Consider the following 20,074-nt stretch of genomic DNA (forward strand, 5'->3'; position numbering starts at 1 on the left):
GCTACTGGCAGGAAGATACAGAGAGTCACTTAAAGTGCATGCATGAGCACATAGTTTGAAGTTGTTTTGAATTTTATAAAGGACCTTGGTGTGGAATGCATATGGTTTTAAAAATCCAACTGTTTTTATGTGTACTTTGTTGTTACCTTTTGAGTGTAAGACAAACATAATTATACAACATGAAATGTGCTACCGGGAGTGCACAATCACTAAGACATATAGTTAGTGGGACTACTAAAACAACATACAGTACTTCAGTGCTGGGAAAAAAAATTAACGAACACTTAATTTGCATTGTTCAATGTTCTTTAGTGTAACTAAATATAATAACTATAGTGAAAGCATATATTCTACGTATTTGAATGATTTAGAGGTGAACGTGACACAGTCTAATGTTATACATTATTACTGCAGTTAAAGTCATTCAGTCTTGGTTTACATAGGTCTAAGCAATGATGACTTATAAAAGGCACTTTGGGGAAAAAAAAAAAAGGAATAAAGGATGTTTTAGTGGACATCTTGAACATTGAGATCACAATACCAAATATCACAAACCTGATAAAGTGACTTACTGACAAAACTAACTTTAAAATTGCCTTAATACAAAAGCAGCATTAAAAAAAATGTGCATAAATGAAAATATCATACAAAAATTCATGTGGCAATATTCTATAATGTTTTCAGTTTTAAAGTATTGATTTCATGTTATATTTACTTTTCAGATACTGAAAATAAAACGTTAGTGAATAAATTTTGTATGTGCACATGGTGAGATAAATCATGTAGTTCATGATTATCATATTGGTCTTTACATCCTACACAGAAAATTTTCAGGTTTGTTTCTGGCAAGTGCATTACCAAAGTTATTTTACACTATATGTGACAGCTAGTAATTATGTGAAGCATTTTATTTTCTTTATACATTTTTTTTATATATTTAAGTTATCCAACACCTATATCGCATGTGCAAAAAGGTTATTGCTTCCTTACTTACTCACTCACTCAAACAGCTGACCAACGTTTGTTGATAATTAGACTCAGCTGACTGAACACAGCCAGACTTAACTGCAGCTGCCCTGATGAAATCTAAATTTCACCATATATTGACCCTTACCATGAGAGTGAAGTGGTCACCACAAGGTGTCAAGAAGAAGAGTAGGTCTTGATCATAGGATATTTCAGAAGAGACAGAGGGGGGAAAAACAGGAATGTGTTACAAAGCTAGTTCTATGGCACTGGGAGTTCACTAAACCGTAGTTTCCAAATGGAGAAACAACAATCAATCTTCCCAGTGAAATCCTGCCTGCCAAAATTACACCAAGAGCAAAGCAACAACTTTTTCAAGTAGTCACATATCATCCCAAAAGAACATCCATAGAACGGCAGGCCTCTCCATTCTGCCTCAGAACCTAGAAACTTTCACATTGCTGAAGGAACCATGAATTCCGCACTTTACCACTATTCATAAGAAGGCTGTCTGTTCATGACCTGAACATGAAGTGCAACGTGCTTATGTAGCAGGACAATGACCCAAAACACAAAAGCAAGTCAATAACTGAACAGCTCAGAAGAAACAAAGCCCCAACTTGAACCCAGTAGAGATTCTGTGGCAGGACCTGAAATGAGCAGTTCATATTCGAAAAACTTACAAGTGTGTCTGAATTAAAGCAGTTCTAAAAAAATATTAAAAATTACAGGAAGCATTTAGTTGCAAATGCTGCAGCTAAAAGCAGCTGCAACCAAGTATTGAAACTATGGGGCTGTTACTTTTCACATGGGTGACAAGGGTGTTTGGTTAATTTTGTGCCTTGAATAAAGAAAGTAATGATTTTAAAACTACTCTGTTCACCCAGTTCCTTTTCTCTAATACTGTATTCTTACAGAAAATCACAGGCAATTTATTGTGTAAAGTTTACAGAAACTGAGGATATCAGGAAAGGAACAGTACTATGTGTAGATACATATGCAAGATGACGCATAACATGTTTGGTATCATTTTCCCAATTTCTTTTATTTGTATAATATTCCATCCTTATTTTTATTAAGAGCATGGAAAGGAAAACTACGTAAACTGATTGTTACATCTTATTTAGAGTTAGAAATAACTGTGACAGTACATGGCAGGCTTTATAAACTTTCATTTCTGTAGAGAGTGAGGTTGAGTCTGGTCAACCAGTTCCAACAGGATTATTACTATAGCCACATCCTCAGAAACAGGACAGTCAGGCTGTGATGCTTGGTGAAAAGGATCAGAGGAAGGATCTATAGGATTACTTTGCCTAAACATTTTCAATTTAATACACTAAAGAATATTTACTTTTCTTTACTGAAACTAAATTGTGCTTAAAACTACAGTGTCTATTGGTGATCAACAAATAATGGTACTGCCAATATTAGCCATGTGTAATGTGCTTTTCTGATGTAGCAGATCCCTGCACAATGCAACAAACTTCTTGGGGGGTATCCAAGTATTTGAATGACTGCATATTAATAATATTAAGTATTTGAATATCAAAGACAGGCCAGTAGTTGCACTGCTGTCTCACAAAAAGGAGGACAGGGTTCACATCTCGGGTCCCCCCCTTCATGGAGCCTGCATGTTCTCCTGGTGTTTGTGTGGGTTTCCCCATGGTGCTCTGGTTTCGACCCACAGTACAAAGACAAGAAGGTTAGGCGGCTTGGCAATGCTAAATTGGCCAGTGTGTATGTGTTCACCCTGCAATGGACTGGTGCCTTGTACACAAATTGTTCCTGTCTTACACCAGATGCTTGCTGCACTAGACTCCAGCTTCCCCACAACCCTTCTTAGGATCAAGTGGGTTGGGGAACTGGATTGATGGATGGGGGTTGGAAGCATGCACTGATTTTACAGTATGTTGTTACACCCTCAACACGACAAAGCACTCAGATTGTAACCAGAGTGCAGCCGTGCTGCTGGTGTCACCTCGGCCCCATGGACGAAGCAACTGCAGGTTAAGGATTGGATGGCTCATAATTCAGCCATACTGTCAAGACACTCCTGACTTCTAACAAATCGATTTTACAGACTAAGGCTCGAGCACCCTGTACTAGTAACCAGGGCACTGCAGATCATGCTTCACTGGACTCTACAGGTACACTGGTTAAATTCAAAGCAATGCTGTAGGATAAAGAGATATTGTTGAAAATGTGCAGACACAAAGTGCCCATGCACATTCCACACTGCCAGAAACGGGATTGCAAACTCAACCAAGTTAACACTGTTTTCCATAGAAAACAGAGACTGGTAAATGTGTACAGCAGAAATGCAGGGTGGTCCACATCTCATTATGCAGATCCAGATCGTCTGGATGACTTTGATTTATGCAAGGACGATTCCAGTTCGGCGCGAAGACGATTCTTCATGTCGTCAGTTCGCACACTTCTCGATGGTCCTGGATTTTTCGGGTGATTTTCTATGTAATAAACTTAATATGTTATAGCATAATGAAAATTGCATAATTAGATCTGGAACGCCCTATAAAGTTAAGCATTTAAAACTTGTTGACGAGCGTATGCAATTAATTTTTAAGTAAATATCTATAAAAATACGCCAGAACCATACATTTTGATATAATAAACTATCTTAAATGTGTTGAAATATACATGTTTTATTTTAAATTTTGTATTCTTAATTGCATTTAACAGTGATACTCCTTAACCTAAAAAATTCAATGGTCAGCAGGTGTTCAGGTGAATGCATTAAAAAGGTAATGAAAGCAATCAGCATCTAACACAGTTGGCAACAATGCAAATAACTAGCATGACGCATTTTAATTTCTTACTGATATATATTCTGTAATGTTACCTTACAACAGCTGTGTTCTACGCACATCACAATATGAACATCCAATTTCGTAACTTAAAGCCACATTATAAATGTACCCTAGAAATATTCGGACAACACTATGTACTGTAACGTCGCAAGTGCAGATGCTTAACTTCACTTTTACAGTGATGACTTCAATCTATTTATGAGAAAGGCAGCGCCCTGATAGGGATTTTTTTTCTTTTAAAATTATTAAGCCTACCTACCATCAAAAAAAGATGAGAGTTCGTTTTAAGTACATTCCAATTTGCCAATTTGATCAATATGTTCTAGGAAGTTCTGAACAAACGGTTTCTAGTTTCCGATAAAAATCTCTCCCTTACCTCGTCTTGCAGGAGATCGACTCCGACTTCTCCCCATAAGTAAACAAAATAACCGCGCAAACTATTTCAAATGAATAATAAACACACACAAAATACAAAAGGAGAAAACTCGATGTAGCGCAGCCGCAATTACCACCGCTGCACCACCGTAAACAATCCCCACATATCCCTGCAACTCCGCAATTAAAGTTCCGCCTGTAGCTAACCGAGTTCGATTACGTCATGTATAAAAGAATCTGTATACTCCCATCTGCTGGACGGAGGATGTCAAATTTATTCAACGTCACAACATCCCGGTCGCATTTTGAAGGCTGCTTTGGGGACAAGGAAGAAATAATTCAGATTAATTAGAGAATTATACATATATGTATACAGAGTCCAAGATTGTTTCGAGTACAACTGGGATAGCCTTCAGACTTCCTGGGCAACGCTTGCTAAAATTAAGGAAAACGTAAAACGCGACATAACATTTATCTTCAGGATGACATGAGCTGGGGCAGCTTTTCATTTTTGTTATAACTAACCTGCAAACTCGTCGAAATGGCGGGGTGGTCTTCTCTCCCAGTTCGGTCATGCTGAGGTGACAAGGGCACATCAGCAGGGATTGGGGGCGCTGTATTACCAGATGGCGCAGCAGGGATACTGCGTGTTACTGGCAGGTGACATAATCGGGATATAAAGTGTTGTGCTGTCGTTCGGTGCAGCGTGGCATGTTCAACGCTGGTCAGCTGTAGCCAAACAGGCGAACCTCCTTGTGTGGGGATGCAGATATACCAGTTCTTTGCTGTTTTGCTTTTCTGAAGTGGCCCTGCAAAAGTGATCCAGGTCTGGATCTCAACTTTGAGACTGTCTCTTCACAACACCTCTACGATCTGCCTTGTGCATTTTTACCACCGGCCCTGCTTCTCACAGCTCATTTGGGGTCATTGGCAACTCGATCTGCCATACTTTTCTCCAACTTCATGAGCCTGGAACTCTACCGTCCTGTAGACCTTCACTTTCACTCTTGTTGATAATTGTCTGTCACAAATTACCCCTAACACCCTTCTCCACCCATTCCACCCTGCCGGCATTCTCTTTTTCACCTCTCTTCCACAATCCCTGTTACTCTGTACTGTTAATCCCAAGTTTTTAAACTCATCCGCCTTCACCAACTCTGCATCCTCACCATTCCGCTGACCTCCCTCTCATTTACACACATGTATTCTGTCTTGTTCCTACTGATCTTCATTCCTCTCCTCTCTAGAGCATATCTCCACCTCTCCAGGGTCTCCTCAACCTGCTCCCTTTATATATATATTGCAAATTGCGATTCAGACCTATATATATTTTCAGACACACACACACACACACACACACACACACACACACACACACACACACACACACACACATATATATATATATGCATATGCAAATACACTGAGCCTTTAAAAAGTATTCACCCCCTTTTCACACTTTATTGTTAATAAACGTAGCTTATTTGATACTGATCAATAAAAAATACTCTTGAATGTCAGAGTGATAACAGATCTCTGCTAATTTGGTCTGAAATAATATAAAACACAAAATAATTAATGACATAAGTCAGTATTTAGTAAATGCACCTTTCACAGTCATGACAGCTTTGAGTCTGTGTGCACAGGTTTCTCTTTATCAGGTTTGAACATCTGGGCACTGCCATGTTTGTTTCTCAGTCAGGTTTCATTTTGACTGTGATTGAACAGTATTTGTCAAGTCCAGGTACTGATTCTCAATTGAATTTAGATCAATGTCCGCATTTATCAAGTATCTCAGAATTACTCTTAGGAATTGCACTGACTAGGATAAGAATTTGTGCTACTTTATGATAGGAAGTTATTAAGCATCCTAGTACTAGTGCTGGTGAGGAGTAGGAGTTCAAATTTGAAATGATATCATGAACTGAAAAAACGGCACTCATGATGATATTCTGTAGTTTCCACGGAAATCATGACACTTTCTAGTTTAGTGATACTAATGCTAAGGCTTCACCAGAAAGATAATAATAATTAATAATAATAATAATAACATTCAAAGGAATGTAAATACTTTCACACAGAAGGTTTGTGGCACTCTTATGAAGTACTTTAGAGTCATGCTTGGAACAAGGCTATTTGCAATAACATCAAGAATAATACTGTAATGAACACCAGAATAGAAAGACGGAGACTCACACAAATTGAATGAGATTTAAGCCTGATAATGGGCACATTTATTTAGCAATGAATGATCCACAGCTGTACTTTCAGAAGAATCAGTTTCCCTCTATTATGGCCATGGGAAATGCCTCATAAAGTAATAGTTATACTTAAACTAGCCACATGTATTCCTTCTGCTGTTTCTGAAGTTGCATTTTCTTTTCCACTGTGCTTTGCCATGTCCCTCTCCATGACCCTCCTTTAAATTTTATTCAATGGCCCATTACCTGACATGGAGTGGTGGGGAGATGTATAAATCTGTGCATCATCTCACGCATTGTAAGGGCATTCAGAATTTGTTGCAAAATTCAAGAAATGGTGGTTTGGGAACCAAATCATCAGTTTTGGAAATCTGCATTTCTGGTAGCCAAAAAAATGTTATGTTACCAACATTTTTATTTCGGCTGAGAGCACATATCTTTTTTACACCGATGGAGTGATCACATGGCTTACAAGACTTACTTGGATTATTATTCCATCTCTGTTAAATCAATATCTTTTTATGAGTTAATTGTTGTCCAGTGTTTCTAAAACACCTTTCCCAGAATGTGTGTGAATCTCTGCCTGAACACCATCTTCTGGGAGCTTCTAGCAAGTTAGGACAGCTCACAAGCTCACCTAGATACTGGGAAAGTTAGAATAGTTTTTTAAATCAGAAGAATTATACAGTAAATGCTATTATTTCTATTCCTAAAAGTAGGACCAAATTTTTGTTTAACCCAAGGTTGTTGTGCCAGTTAAGGCAATTTTCCTAGTCTGTGACACATGACTCTAAGTTGCCGCTTCCTATCCACTTCCTCTTATCTGGTTCTACACAACCATCAGCAAAAATCCTGCACCAGGGGGACTGGACTTTTATACCATGACTCAACAGATCCATAACCTGATCAAAGAGGTAAGGACTTAAAGAAGATCCCTGGTGCAGACCTACTCCAATTGGGATCACGTCTGTTATCACAACACTGCTTTTAACTCAAGACTGCACTTCCTCATACATATCCTGGATAATCTTCACATACTTTTCTGGTATTCCTTTCTCTCTCACACTCCTCTAGACCTTCTGATGTGGCTCTCTATCATAAACCATCTCCAAATCAGTAATAACCATATGCAATCCTTTCTGTTTTTCTTTCTGCTTCTCTATCAGCTGTTTCAATGCAAAGACTGCATCAGTTGTTCCTCTCCCTGGCATAAAACTAAACTGCTCTTCCCCTATTGTGGTCTTTTTCATTGTGCATATGCTGTCTAAAAGTGCTTTGATTTTAAGTTTGATCCATCTTTTCATTTTCTTAACTGCTTTCTTTAGCTATCATGCATATCATCTTTCCACGTTTGGAGGCCAGTTGACTACAGTGCACAACCACTCAGATCAAACCAATTTGAATTGCCTCTTTAACGTTTTCGGTATATGTTTGAGAAGTGGGTGGAAATCTCAGTCCCCAAGAAGAATTTAATGCAAGCAGAGGAAGAACTTTATAGTCCACATGGACAACAATGAGGCATTGTGGGGTCAAAAATTAGAGTCATTTGGAATATTCTTCTCAGGTATCAAAGTAAAGCAACTATTATTTGACTTTTACTGAACAATTCATTTAAAACAACCATACAATGCGCTGTGCTGTATCAGATATACTGAATCATACAGAACTCATTACATAGGATTGCACCCCTAGCCAAATGTAAATCACAGTTAAGGTCTCTTTACCTTACTTTACCAAAATGCGATCAATTAAAATTTTAACTATAATTGTATAAATAAATGGTAAGAAAGAAGCATGCATATTTGTACTTTATTTGTACTCAGTGTCCTCATTTTAGTTGGAATTCCCTAACAAAATTTATAGCCTGGAGCTTTGCACTGAATTTTATTTTCACAACTGTTTAACTGCATACATTATATTATGCAAGAAATGCTTTGTAGTTTTGCATTTTAAAACTGTAAAACTGCATCTTACATAAAAACAATAGAGAATTATATCTCTCAGTTTAAACAGTTTAAATAATTAACAATAATGAATTTCCTACCCTTGGCAAAGGTTGACATCAGACAAACAGACACAATAGCCATTAAGTCTAAAACTTAATATCAAGGCATGGGTGTTAAACCCAGGACAGTGGATCCAGGCATCAGCTCCACCTTGCTACCATGCTCCCTAGAACAAAATAATGATTCTCAAATTTATTAAAAGAAAAATGTACAGTGGTAATTCACTTACACAAAAAAGCAAGTTATGAAAAGCTGGTCACTGTGTGAGTCTGTGTAAAGTGCAGGCAAATAATGAGCAGCCTCCGAGCCTTGGTCTTTGGAGTTCATGATGCAGTAGTGCTAACCATTGTGTCACTGTGCCGCCCTCGCTTTTACTTCAAAATTTATCACAGTATTTTTTGTTGTCAAGTCACTTTTCTGTTCAGGTCAACCTGACTCTTTTAGGCATTTTTACAAATATACTGCATAGCTGTTAAAATAACAGATCAATATCATCCACATAGTCAATTCAGCTGAAAACAAGAACAAGCCGTCATGTCTTTCAAATAAAAGAGCGGAGGAGGATACCTGGAGAGAGTGAGCCAGAGGCACTGTGGAGGCGCTCTTCAATTAATGACCTAGCTTGAGTGCAAAAAATAAAAAATAAAGAGAATAAAAGCTAAAATCCCATGTTAGAATCACAGCCCCCACAGTTTACTTATAGGTGGTGGCCTATGAATTTTTAAAATGATTAAACCAAAATGTAAAATTCAAAACTGGGCAAATTGAAATAACAATTTACCACAGGCAAGTACTACATGCAAGTTAAAGGGAGACTAATTAGAAACTCAAAACAGGCAATACACCTACAGGCAGGAAACTTTGGAAAAAACTAGTTGTTCTCAGGGCGGCACGGTGGCACAGTGGGCAGCGCTGCTGCCTCGCAGTTAGGAGACCCAGGTTTGCTTCCCGGGTCCTCCCTGCATGTCTGTGTTGGTTTCCTCCAGGTGCTCCGGTTTCCTCCCACAGTCCAAAGACATGCAGGTTAGGTGCATTGGCGATTCTAAATTGTCCCTAGTGTGTGCGGGTGTGTGTATGTGCGTGCCCTGAGGTGGGCTGGTGCCCTGCCCGGGGTTTGTTTCCTGCCTTTTGCCCTGTGTTGGCTGGGATTGGCTCCAGCAGACCCCCGTGATCCTGTAGTTAGGATATAGCAGAATGGATAATGGATGGATGGTTGGATAGTTGTTCTCAAAAACTGTGTCACCCCAGGGCTGGGACCAGTATCCATGGTTCAATTTGCTGGCTGCAAAAACATATGAGTAAGGAAAGTCATAATCAAATAGTGACATGTCATGCCAGGAGCAGAGGTACCTCTGGAGAAGGCATGGATTTCACCTGGTAATGCACTCTAGTATGACATGGAGCTGGCTAGAGAGGGGTAGTCCTAAGCAATTTACTTAACTGTGCTGCTGGCAGAGAGCACCACACATGGTGGAGAAGTTACAATTCCATTGGCATGAGTATGTGAAGTGGGTTTTTATACCCTGAAAGAAAGTTTACTCTCTCAGCACACTTGAGTTAGTGGAAGGGCCCACCTAGGGAATGGTGGCTGTCTGCTGACTGAAGGCAGGTAATTGAGGTATACATCGCAAGAGAGAGAGAGAAAAATAGTTAGGCTATTTGGGTTCACAGGAGTCCAGTTAAAAGTCTGGAGTAGCAGGTGGTGGCAGGTGGTTCTCTGCTGAGATAGCTGGGACTTTGATCAAGAGAGAAAGAAACAATGTTACCTATAGGGAACCTGAGGAACCATTCCTTGAAAGGCAAATAAGGTCTGTGGGGTTGGGAGACACTTGCACTAGCTTGACCCTGAAAGGTAACCTGAGGCGTGGCTGGAAATGACACAAGGAATTGAGACACCCAGTTGGCCTGCAGCAGGCATAACTTCCTTGAACCTGGACATCGTTAGTCATGACTGGGACACAAAACAGCAAAGGATGGTACAAATCAGTGGATTGAGCAGTTTTCTTTAAACTGTATCTGTCCAATAATAAATAAATTGTGGCACAGTTAAATTGCGGCAAGAATAAATAATCCAATAAAAGTGCTTCATCAGTCAGAGTACATCGATAAATAAATTCCAATAAGGACTAAAATCAAGTATAAAAACAAGGAGATAAAGTTGGGTTACATTTCTTTCCCCATGAGCCTCAGTGACTTTTCTATTTCTGTTATTGTGTGGTCAACCATTAAAACAGCTTGCATCACAGCCACCTGGACACCCAAGCCTGCTTCCATCATCCCACCATCTTCTCTCTCAGGTATCAGTAGGGCAATCTCTTGAAACCCTTTGGTGGCTTCTGCTGCACATCCTACCCCATGAGTGCCATCCCTCTTCCTCACAGCGAGGCCAATTCCTAACCACCAAGCTTCTTGACTTTTCTTCCAGCTTACATGCCCGATCGTTCTCTTTCCGTCTCTCTCACACCAAACTAACTCTCATCCTTAATTTATATCCCACCTCTTTTCTTTACCTTTTTAATTTCTTGTCTATCCTGCTCAGGCTCCTTTATACCATGTAGGTGCAGGTGCAGGTGCAGGTGCTTTGCTTAATGAGCTGTGGAGTGTCAATGGGGAATAGCTGAACTAATCACACCTACACACTAACAAGCAATCATTTCACCTCCCATTGAACACACCTCAGCCATACAATTTTTATTTTTAAATTCTTCACCACCGTGGACCCCATACTTGCTTTGCCCCAAGAGGCAATTTATATCTGCCCTATACCATAGAGTTCATTAATTTTAAAGCAGAAGGAAGAATCAAAAGGTAGGAGGTGTTGTGGGGCTTCTGTATTAAGAGCCAGGTGCAAAATAAGCAGTAAGCTTGCCTAAGAAATTTTACTTATTATTAAAATGTTTATAACATTCTTCAACTTTTTTTTCTGTCATGTACTCAATGTAATTTCTTATCTAGAAGAATTTTGGTTTTTTAGGTATATTTGCTCAAAAAACATAAAGCAACTACTGTGATAGCCATGTCTGTCTGTCCATCTGTCAGCATGTGATCTCTGATGGAGGATTGCAGGAATTCTCAGGTAGAGGGGTCCTTTCATCGGATTGGCTGGCCCAGCGCTGACTCACCTATGGAATGGCCAACAGGGGGAGGCAGTTTGATGGCTGAGGTCTCCAGGACTCTAAACAAACCCAAATCCATCCATCCATTTTCCAACCCGCTGAATTCGAACACAGGGTCACGGGGGTCTGCAGGAGCCAATCCCAGTCAACACAGGGCACAAGGCAGGAACCAATCCTGGGCAGGGTGCCAACCCACCGCAGGACAACCCAAATCATATTATGTGATTTCATCTACTGTTAAATTCTGCTCTGTACTTATATTATTTTTATTTTACTATTATATTGTATTGAGGATTACTTTTGTTGTGTTCTGTATATTGTATTGTGTTTAACCCCTTCTTTTTGACACTCACTGCACACCCAACCTACCTGGAAAGGTTTCTTCCATGTTTTCCCTACAAGGTTTTTTTTGTGAGTGTTTCCTTGTCTTCTTAGAGAGTCAAGGCTGGGAGGCTGTCAAAAGGCAGGGCCTGTTAAAGCCCAATGCAGCACTTCTTGTGTGATTTTGGGCAATACAAAAATAAATTGTATTGTATTGTATTGTATTGTATTGTATTGTATGAAATAACACGGCTCCCCATGGACTGACTTTGGCCACAATTTTGAAGGAAAAGTTTTAGGACAGTTTTATTTTCAACTTTTGAATTGACATCTCCCAAATACAACATGCTTTACATTGTTTTTGAAATTTCCAGATTTCTCATTGAAAAGCTTTGGCAAGTTTACAAATTCATCTATCTTAAAACAGATAAATACGTTATGTGACTTCAATTACAGATCAGTTTACTTCAACTTGTGTATCTTTTTTAGATGTTTGAAAGCTGCTCCTCACAGTAGAACAGTGAAACACCTGCAGGTGTGCACACTGAAGCGATGGGGTGGAGTCAGATGTAGGCGGGGTTGGATGGCTGAATGTTGTCATATAAAGAAAGCACAATGTGAGACTTGTATTTATTTTTTAAATTCATGAATAATGATACTCTTTATTGATTCTGTATGATAATAATGATATTGTTTATTTATCCTCACCATACAAACTACTATCCCTTATTGTACCAGAATGCAGTGGTAGGTCTTGTTATCTGCTAATAGTCTGGCTGCATCTTCCTCCACTCCATCCTGTGCTCATCTCTGTGGATACATTGCATCTTGAGGGACCCTCAGTCACAGCAGCTTAATTCTCCTGCTCCTTGAAATTGAAGTGGTTCATATTTATATAAAGTAAAAAAAAAAACAACTAAACTCATGTAGAAATGCATGAAAGAAAGACACTCACTGACATAACTCATACTCAGTATTTCACTAAAAATAAACTCATACCTGCATTGCCTAAATATTACAGTGATTCAATATTTCTCCGCCACTATAATCTATTTGCAAAGAGCCGCGTTAATCTGCAGTCTACCATATTCTGATGCAGCCAACATCTTTAGTTTGAGACTTTAGAACAGATTTTAAATCTTCATCAGGTACTTTTTTGAAAAATATTATGTTTAAGAAAACTGAACTCCAATTAGCCACAGGCCCTCCACATCTAATGGCAACTAACAAAAGCATCTGCTGTCTTTGAAATCATTTTCAGCTAAATGATAATGTAAAACGGTGTTAAAAATATTTTATGTATACTTATGCATTTAATCACAGTCGTTGCTTTTGTATATGACACACTGTTATAAAAATATGTAATATATTTGTGATAACAAACTCTTCCATGAAGTTAGTCAAAATGCTGTAACTAATAAGAGCAAAGCAATTTTCCAAACATCTGAATGTTCAGCCATGTGTATGTTTTCTTACTTTTTGCTTTGTGTGCTATTTAGCAAACTCCTGGCTGCAGGTTGGACAGCCTCCGGATCTTCAGTCTGAATTGTGGTGGGTTTTCCTTTTTGACCATAAAATGTCTTTTGATTCTAAACTTGATGTGTTGATTGTACTTGTAAAATTTTGATTTTTATACTGTATTGAGGATTTGTTCTGTTCTGTGTATTGTATTGTATTGACCCCCTTCTTTTCGACACCCACTGCACGCCCAACCTACCTAGAAAGGAGTCTCTTTTTGAACTGCCTTTCCCAAGGTTTTTTTTCATTTTTTCCCTAAAAGGGTTTTTTTGGGAGTTTTTCCTTGTCTTCTTAGAGAGTCAGGGCTGGGGGGCTGTCAAGAGGCAGGGCCTGTTAAAGCCCGTTGCGGCACTTCTTGTGTGATTTTGGGCTATACAAAAATAAATTGTATTGTATTATATTGATGTTTCCATGTCTAGGCAGTTCAGAGGCAATAGGTCTCCTTGGACAACATGTGGTTTACTTAACGTTTAAATTTTTACGTCTGTACTTGTCAGATAATGGTGACATCAGAAGGTATCACAATGACCTGATGCCAGGCAGTTGATTTTATGTGATTCGAACTTATGTGTGAACTTACATGTCTCACTAGTCAATTGCAACAGAGGAAGAGATTTTATTAGTTAGGGAAGTTAATATTCCTTTCAAGAAGTCGATGCAGATAAAGGAAAAATCTGGTATGGCAAAAATACTGCTGGAGAGAAGAATAAAATTTCAAACTCACTTAATCCAGACCAGCATTGCTGGGGGGCTGGAGCCTATAACAGCTAGCACAGGGCACAAGGCAAGAACAAACTCTGGACAGGGCTCCAGTCCATCGCAGGACAAACACACATTAGGGCCAATTTAGTGTCTCCAATTCAACTAACCAGCATGTCTTTGGACAGTGGGAGGTAACCCACGCACACATGGGGAGAACTTGCAAACTTCATGCAGGGGTGACCCGGGATGCCAATGCTGGCCTGCTTACTGCACCACTGAACAGAGCACAAGGAGAGAATTTGATAGGGAGGTTGACAAGTGTGCATGCTACCAGTATACTACTGGCAGGAGAGACATCTCAGACCTGAAAGGAAGCACTAGGTCTTTATTGTTTTGTGGGGTTTTTGTTTTTCCCTGTCCATTATTTTGACCATTAAAGGCACTTAAATGGAGATATTTCTGTGGAATGTGTCCTTTTGTAGTGGTGGTGAACTAATCCAGGCAATTTTAAACTGGAATTAAGAAGGCAAATCAAATTATTGTTTACTCACTCCTTGGACCCTTGTGAGTGTTCTCCTGCTTTTTTCATGTGGAGTAGTGTCATCATGCATAAAGAGGGAGCCAAAATAGTGTGCAGAAAGATGCATAACATCTCCATGCCTGTTGGCACATACCTAGTGAAGATTTAGTCCAGATCAAGATTTTTAAATCAACAGATTAGTCTGTGTGAGAATGGGATATTCAGGTCTATATAGAAAGGCCCATGGTGAGGACAGGATCACCATCAAACCCTTTCACAGCTAAAAACTGATGTATTTCTTTCCTCTGTTTCCATATCCCTATTCAGTTATGCTCCCAGTTCCTGAACCCTGCTGGAAGAAAACCCAAGTATCATGGTTTTTGTTATATAGCATTAAAATTATAAATTCCCTGGGCAAGTTAATGACTAATTCATGTGAAACAAGCATTACCATTAAGGAACAATGTCTAATCAAACATGTAGGAGGAACTGTGAGTAGTCTGACACTTAATATTTGTATTCTATGAATACGCTGAAGCTAATAAAATGTAAAACTATTTGAATATTGACACAAAGTGAAAGCTGAGAATGAGATTAAGAAACTGTTCAACAGCCTAAACTTCTTTAAACATATTAAGTCAACAAGTCACACTGTTTGTTCATGAATTCACTCAGTGTGGTAAGTTAGCAAAGCATTGGCTGTTATAAAGGAGAAATCTTTTTTTTTTTTCCTCTGTAAGATCCAAGAGACCCTATAAAGAAGTGTCTCCCTGTGTGAGTGCAAGCATTTAGACAACTGACCCAGCTGAAGCCTCCTTATAGCACTTTGGTGTTACATTTGCCACGCCATCTTGCTTTATGTTTAAAACCAATCAATGAATGTAATGGCAACATGCAGTAGCTAAGAATTGTCTGAAGCATTTATCTCTTTAAAGTTTTTTCTCACCAATTTTTTTAAATTAATATATTTGATTTTCCAGCCTGCACTTATAGCCTTGGAACATCTGCAGATTTTGGTTTTTGTCCAGCTTCTCCCAAGTTTTTATTTTTTTCTGTCTTCCCACGAACCTGAGCTTATCACCCAACATCTTTACAGGTTTAACATGCACTACTATATAAAGACACTGCCTTTCTACCAATTATATTTCTACTTTGTGTGTATTGATTTTTATTGTTTAATCATTATTCTTATCTAATTTTTTTTTCTTGCATCTATTTCTTTATGACATTTTGTAAAGCAGTTTGAGCTACCCCTTAGGTATGAAAATGTGCTATAGAAATAAATATTTGCTGGAAGCCTCCAAATAAACCATTAAAGAGATGGCTTTCCATTTTTCCCCTTTCACACACTTTGACATGCACCATTTCCTTGTACTAGACAAAAATTGTTTAAAAATGACACATGAATGCTCTCTCTCTGCTACTTAAGGGTTTCTTATGGTGCCTCACTTTAGCAGTTAGTTGACAATACTACACAGACTGAACCCAAATAAATAACACTTTGACAGGCTTGGGTGACACCTGCAGTATCCCCTCGAAATAAAACTCCAGTTTATTATTATATGATAGTTCTCATTACAGACAAAAATAAGTTTAATGCTCAGCCTTCATCGCACACTGGTGCACATAGCATCACGTTAAGTCACTTCTCCGAGGCCAAGAAGATGGAAAAAGTGTAAACAGGCTGAATAAGGTCAGTGCTTACTTTAACAAAAATGATTTTTATTGAATAATAGACAAAGCCAACAAGTTAAGTTCTAGGTGGAGATTTACTGAATTATATAGTTAAAGGAGGAAACAGAGTGGTTAGAATGATAAGGCTATACAAGTGGAGCCATCTCAGTTAGCATTTATTGGTATGAGAAGAATTTAGATGAATTTAAAGCAAGAAATGATCAATCATGTAGAACCCAGAATTAAGTGCATGTGAACAACTGTGTACAATCCGGCAGCCGTGTATGTTTTAAGAATGCATGTTTGTCACCTCCAGAGCTGTAAGTGACCATGCTGGCGTATTCTCATTTCAGAAACAGTTATATTTGCCACAGCATCAACTTGTTTTTCTAATTATCTACTTAACAGCTATTACATATTTATTTCAACTTACTTGTATTTACAGCTGGCAGTGTGGCTTGGCGGTGTCGAAGATGTAGCACTAACTACAGACTGCTCCCATGACTGACCGGAACACAGGCTTTTGTATTTTCTTCTGTTAGATATCACAGTAGCATTTGATTATTAATTTTGTCTGTTTTATTCAATGTCAAGTGTCTTTTAAGATAGCAAATTGAATAACTTAATACAGTGCCTTTATATCCCTGCACCTTCTGGTGGTAAGTTGCTTTGGATTATTAATTATTATTAATGTTAATAGTGCACTTTAACAAAGCCCAAGCAAATTTTCACCCATTTCCCTATACAGCACTATATTACATTCTGTGTGAGTATATTATTTAGACACAGAATTCAATAATGTCACTCCACAAAAAGTATTACAGAAAGAAAAAAAAAAGTTACATAGTTAAATTGTTTTTACATGACCTCCAAGCAGGTTCTATGATACACCATAGAAGACCGTGATAGACAGTGCACTGCCCAACTCCATGTAAAGACAGCAGTTATATACAGTGTTATAAAATGATCCAATCGGCAGATATGGAGTGCTGTGGTGTAATAACTGCATCAATTTATAGCAAAAGGGTAAAATGCAAATCCCATACAAATCATCATATCCATCCATCTTTCATGCCCACTTATCCACAAATTTTCACATGACTGGCGGCATCTACTAAAATGCAAAAAGCAGTAGGTCTGCTTCTTCTGAAGAGACACGCCATTGAGATATACAGTTTTGGGTTAATGTTCCTTTAAAAATGAAAAAAAAAAAAAAAACTACTTATTTAACCACATCAGCTTGCCTCAAAATCCAACTTACACACATCATTTACAGCATCACAATCCACTCTAGCAAAGCAAATGGGAACTAAGGCCAGCATTTCCACCTTTGTAGAGCCAGCAGTAGGATCCATTTCAATCCCATAATTTCCAGGATCAAGAATGTCTACATTGGACAGCTGCTAAAGTCCCTCATTAATATAAGCTTTGTGTGCACAGCAGATGAAGACAGGTACTTGACTGGTGAAAATTAGACATCTTAGTAGTTGTAAATGTTACCCAAGGCTTTTTAGATATGGGGATTTTAACACCCTACACCTTATCTCAACTGATGAGGAACATAGAATACAAGAGAAGCAAGACTTCTTGTACAGTATCAGGAAGTGCGGGGCCATATTGGACATCATTCCATTATTCAGTATACAAATCTAACAGGGAGGTGGTTTCCAAACCACTGTATGAAAAGAATAAAAACAATCCAACGCTAAGCATCTGGTATGTATTGCAAAAAGGATGAGGAAGTGTAAGGATTTTATATTCCAAAATACGTGTGAAACAGAAAAAGGCTGATGAGAGTTTCAGCAATTCATACCTAACAAAAGAATAAGCATTAAGATAACAATTATATCAAAACATTATTTAAAAAGTTTACTACAAAAAAAATTGCTTTTTCCTATGATTTTTGTGAAATATTTTCCCTGATGAATAAGCAAAATTTGTCCTTATAATGATTATAAGAAAGAAAAGGTGAAGGTGCAGGAGACAACATTGTAGACACTGTAAGGACAAATCTGTAAATAAATTAGCTTTGTGTATAATTTAACAAACAAAAGGAGTTGCAAGAGTGTGTGTGTGTGTGTGTATATATATAATATAATTATATATATACACACACACACACACACACTTGCACACTTAGCGGTCCTAGAATTCCACTCTTCCCCCCCCCCACCCCCCATGAAGTATGGATATCCTGCATTAAATGCATATTTGAGCAAGTGATTCTGGGTATTTACATCCACTAATCAGTTTTCTGCACCCACTTTTTCCAGTTCACACTCTCGGCAACAAATGGTGCAAGACGGGAGTCAACCCCAGTCAAGCAAAAGCCAATTCACTCACATCAGGCCAGGTTAGAGGCTCCAGTCTACCCAGTAAAAATGATTTGGGCTGAAGGGGAAAGCAAAGACATTTGTGAAAACCACAAAGACATAGGGAGAAAAGAAAAACTTCATGCAGAAGTCACCCTACTGGGAATCACAATTCCAAGGGATGGTATGTGTATTAGTGTGTCTATATATATTCACTTTATATTTTATATATAAACACACATTTATATAAAAAGTGCAGTGCTCTCCGTGGCTGTTAACAGGTTTATGGCAGTGCTCTTCAAAGCCATTTAAGCAGGTTAGATAGCTAAAGTGAAACCAAGGGTTCAGGCATGACACCCAACAGCTTGTTTTTTCTCTTGACATCACTAGTCTGGTTTAAGTTCAAAGTGTGCAAGTTTCCATGTTAAACCCTCCCGCCCCAAAAGTAAGGTATGACCAGTTTCAGGGTGCTCATAAGTGAAGTGCTGCCTAACTAATCATCTCAAATATGCAATTGCTTGTATCTCTTTCAGACTTTTAGGAACTTTAAGGGCCCATAGCTACAGTGTAAACAGCTCTTAGGTATAGACCCCAAATATGGACGAAAGCCGTCAATGGTCCCTGTTCAATTCATGACTCTGTCTCCTTTTTTTTTTTGCTCTTCTTTAGGAATGATGGAGCTTTGAACTTTTTCTTTTTCTTGGACGGAGACTTCGATGGAGAGCCTTCAGGGGATAGTGGGCCACTGGTTACGGATTCAGTTTTGTTCTTTGTCTGTTCATTTTCATTCTCACTTTGTGTTGAAAGTTGTCTCATGCCTTTGGACAGTTCTTCATCTACAGCCTGGTCCTCTTCCTTTCCATTAAATACTGCTGGCTGTTGCTCTTTTAATGGTTTAGTGGAAACATCTGTCATCTTGGAGTCTTTGTCTAAATAATGGAGTTTCAAAAAGAGAAAACCATCACTAAATAATACACATAATGATGGTAAAATGCAATTGGACAGATAACTTCAATAATTAACTGTCTGCATCAAAGCAAATTAGTTAGAAGTTAGGCATTACAATGCAACAAATTGCCTGCTCACAAATATTTCTAAAGATTGTTACCTGCCAGGACCATGTGAATGCTGAAACACATAACAATAGAACAAACATAAAAACCTAGAGCTTGCATCAAACCGAAGAATTCATCTCACAATGGCCAGAAAATGGATTTGTCTACATGTTCTTCAGTGGAAAAACTACTCCGCACAGCAAGAACTTTGAACACGACCAGCAGCCAATGTATGAGAGCATAAAACATTTGAACGTTATGTTTTGTTACAGGTAGTTTTTCATATTTTCTTTTCTTTTCTGTTCAGACATTTACATCTTAGATACTTCTGTGAGCATGAATGTTGATAATCAACTAAATATTTGTTAAACAGACCTTCAGACTTTCCTGGCAGGACATTCTTTAGGTAATGTTGGCAACATTTCATAAAATTAGTAAAAGAAAATTACATACCAAGATATTTTGCCACACACACACACA

At 38.4% G+C, this 20,074-nt stretch overlaps 2 protein-coding genes across 2 annotated transcripts in view; both read right to left on the reverse strand.

The window, feature by feature from the left end:
• The window catches only part of snrnp27 (small nuclear ribonucleoprotein 27 (U4/U6.U5)), a 29,594-nt gene extending 25,256 nt beyond the window's left edge, over positions 1–4,338 (reverse strand). Inside the window, exon 1 of the mRNA XM_028798606.2 lies at positions 4,171–4,338. Within this exon, the coding sequence (XP_028654439.1) occupies positions 4,171–4,207 (37 nt within the window). The 5' untranslated portion in view covers positions 4,208–4,338. The remainder of the gene's footprint in view (positions 1–4,170) is intronic.
• Positions 4,339–16,043: 11,705 nt separating this feature from the next.
• add2 (adducin 2 (beta)) overlaps positions 16,044–20,074 on the reverse strand; it is a 55,672-nt gene continuing 51,641 nt past the window's right edge. Inside the window, 1 exon segment of the mRNA XM_051930452.1 lies at positions 16,044–19,468. Coding sequence (XP_051786412.1) covers positions 19,170–19,468 — 299 coding nt within the window. The 3' untranslated portion in view covers positions 16,044–19,169.

This window comes from Erpetoichthys calabaricus, chromosome 1, assembly GCF_900747795.2.
Source record: "Erpetoichthys calabaricus chromosome 1, fErpCal1.3, whole genome shotgun sequence".
NCBI classification, from domain to species: Eukaryota; Metazoa; Chordata; class Cladistia; order Polypteriformes; family Polypteridae; genus Erpetoichthys; species Erpetoichthys calabaricus.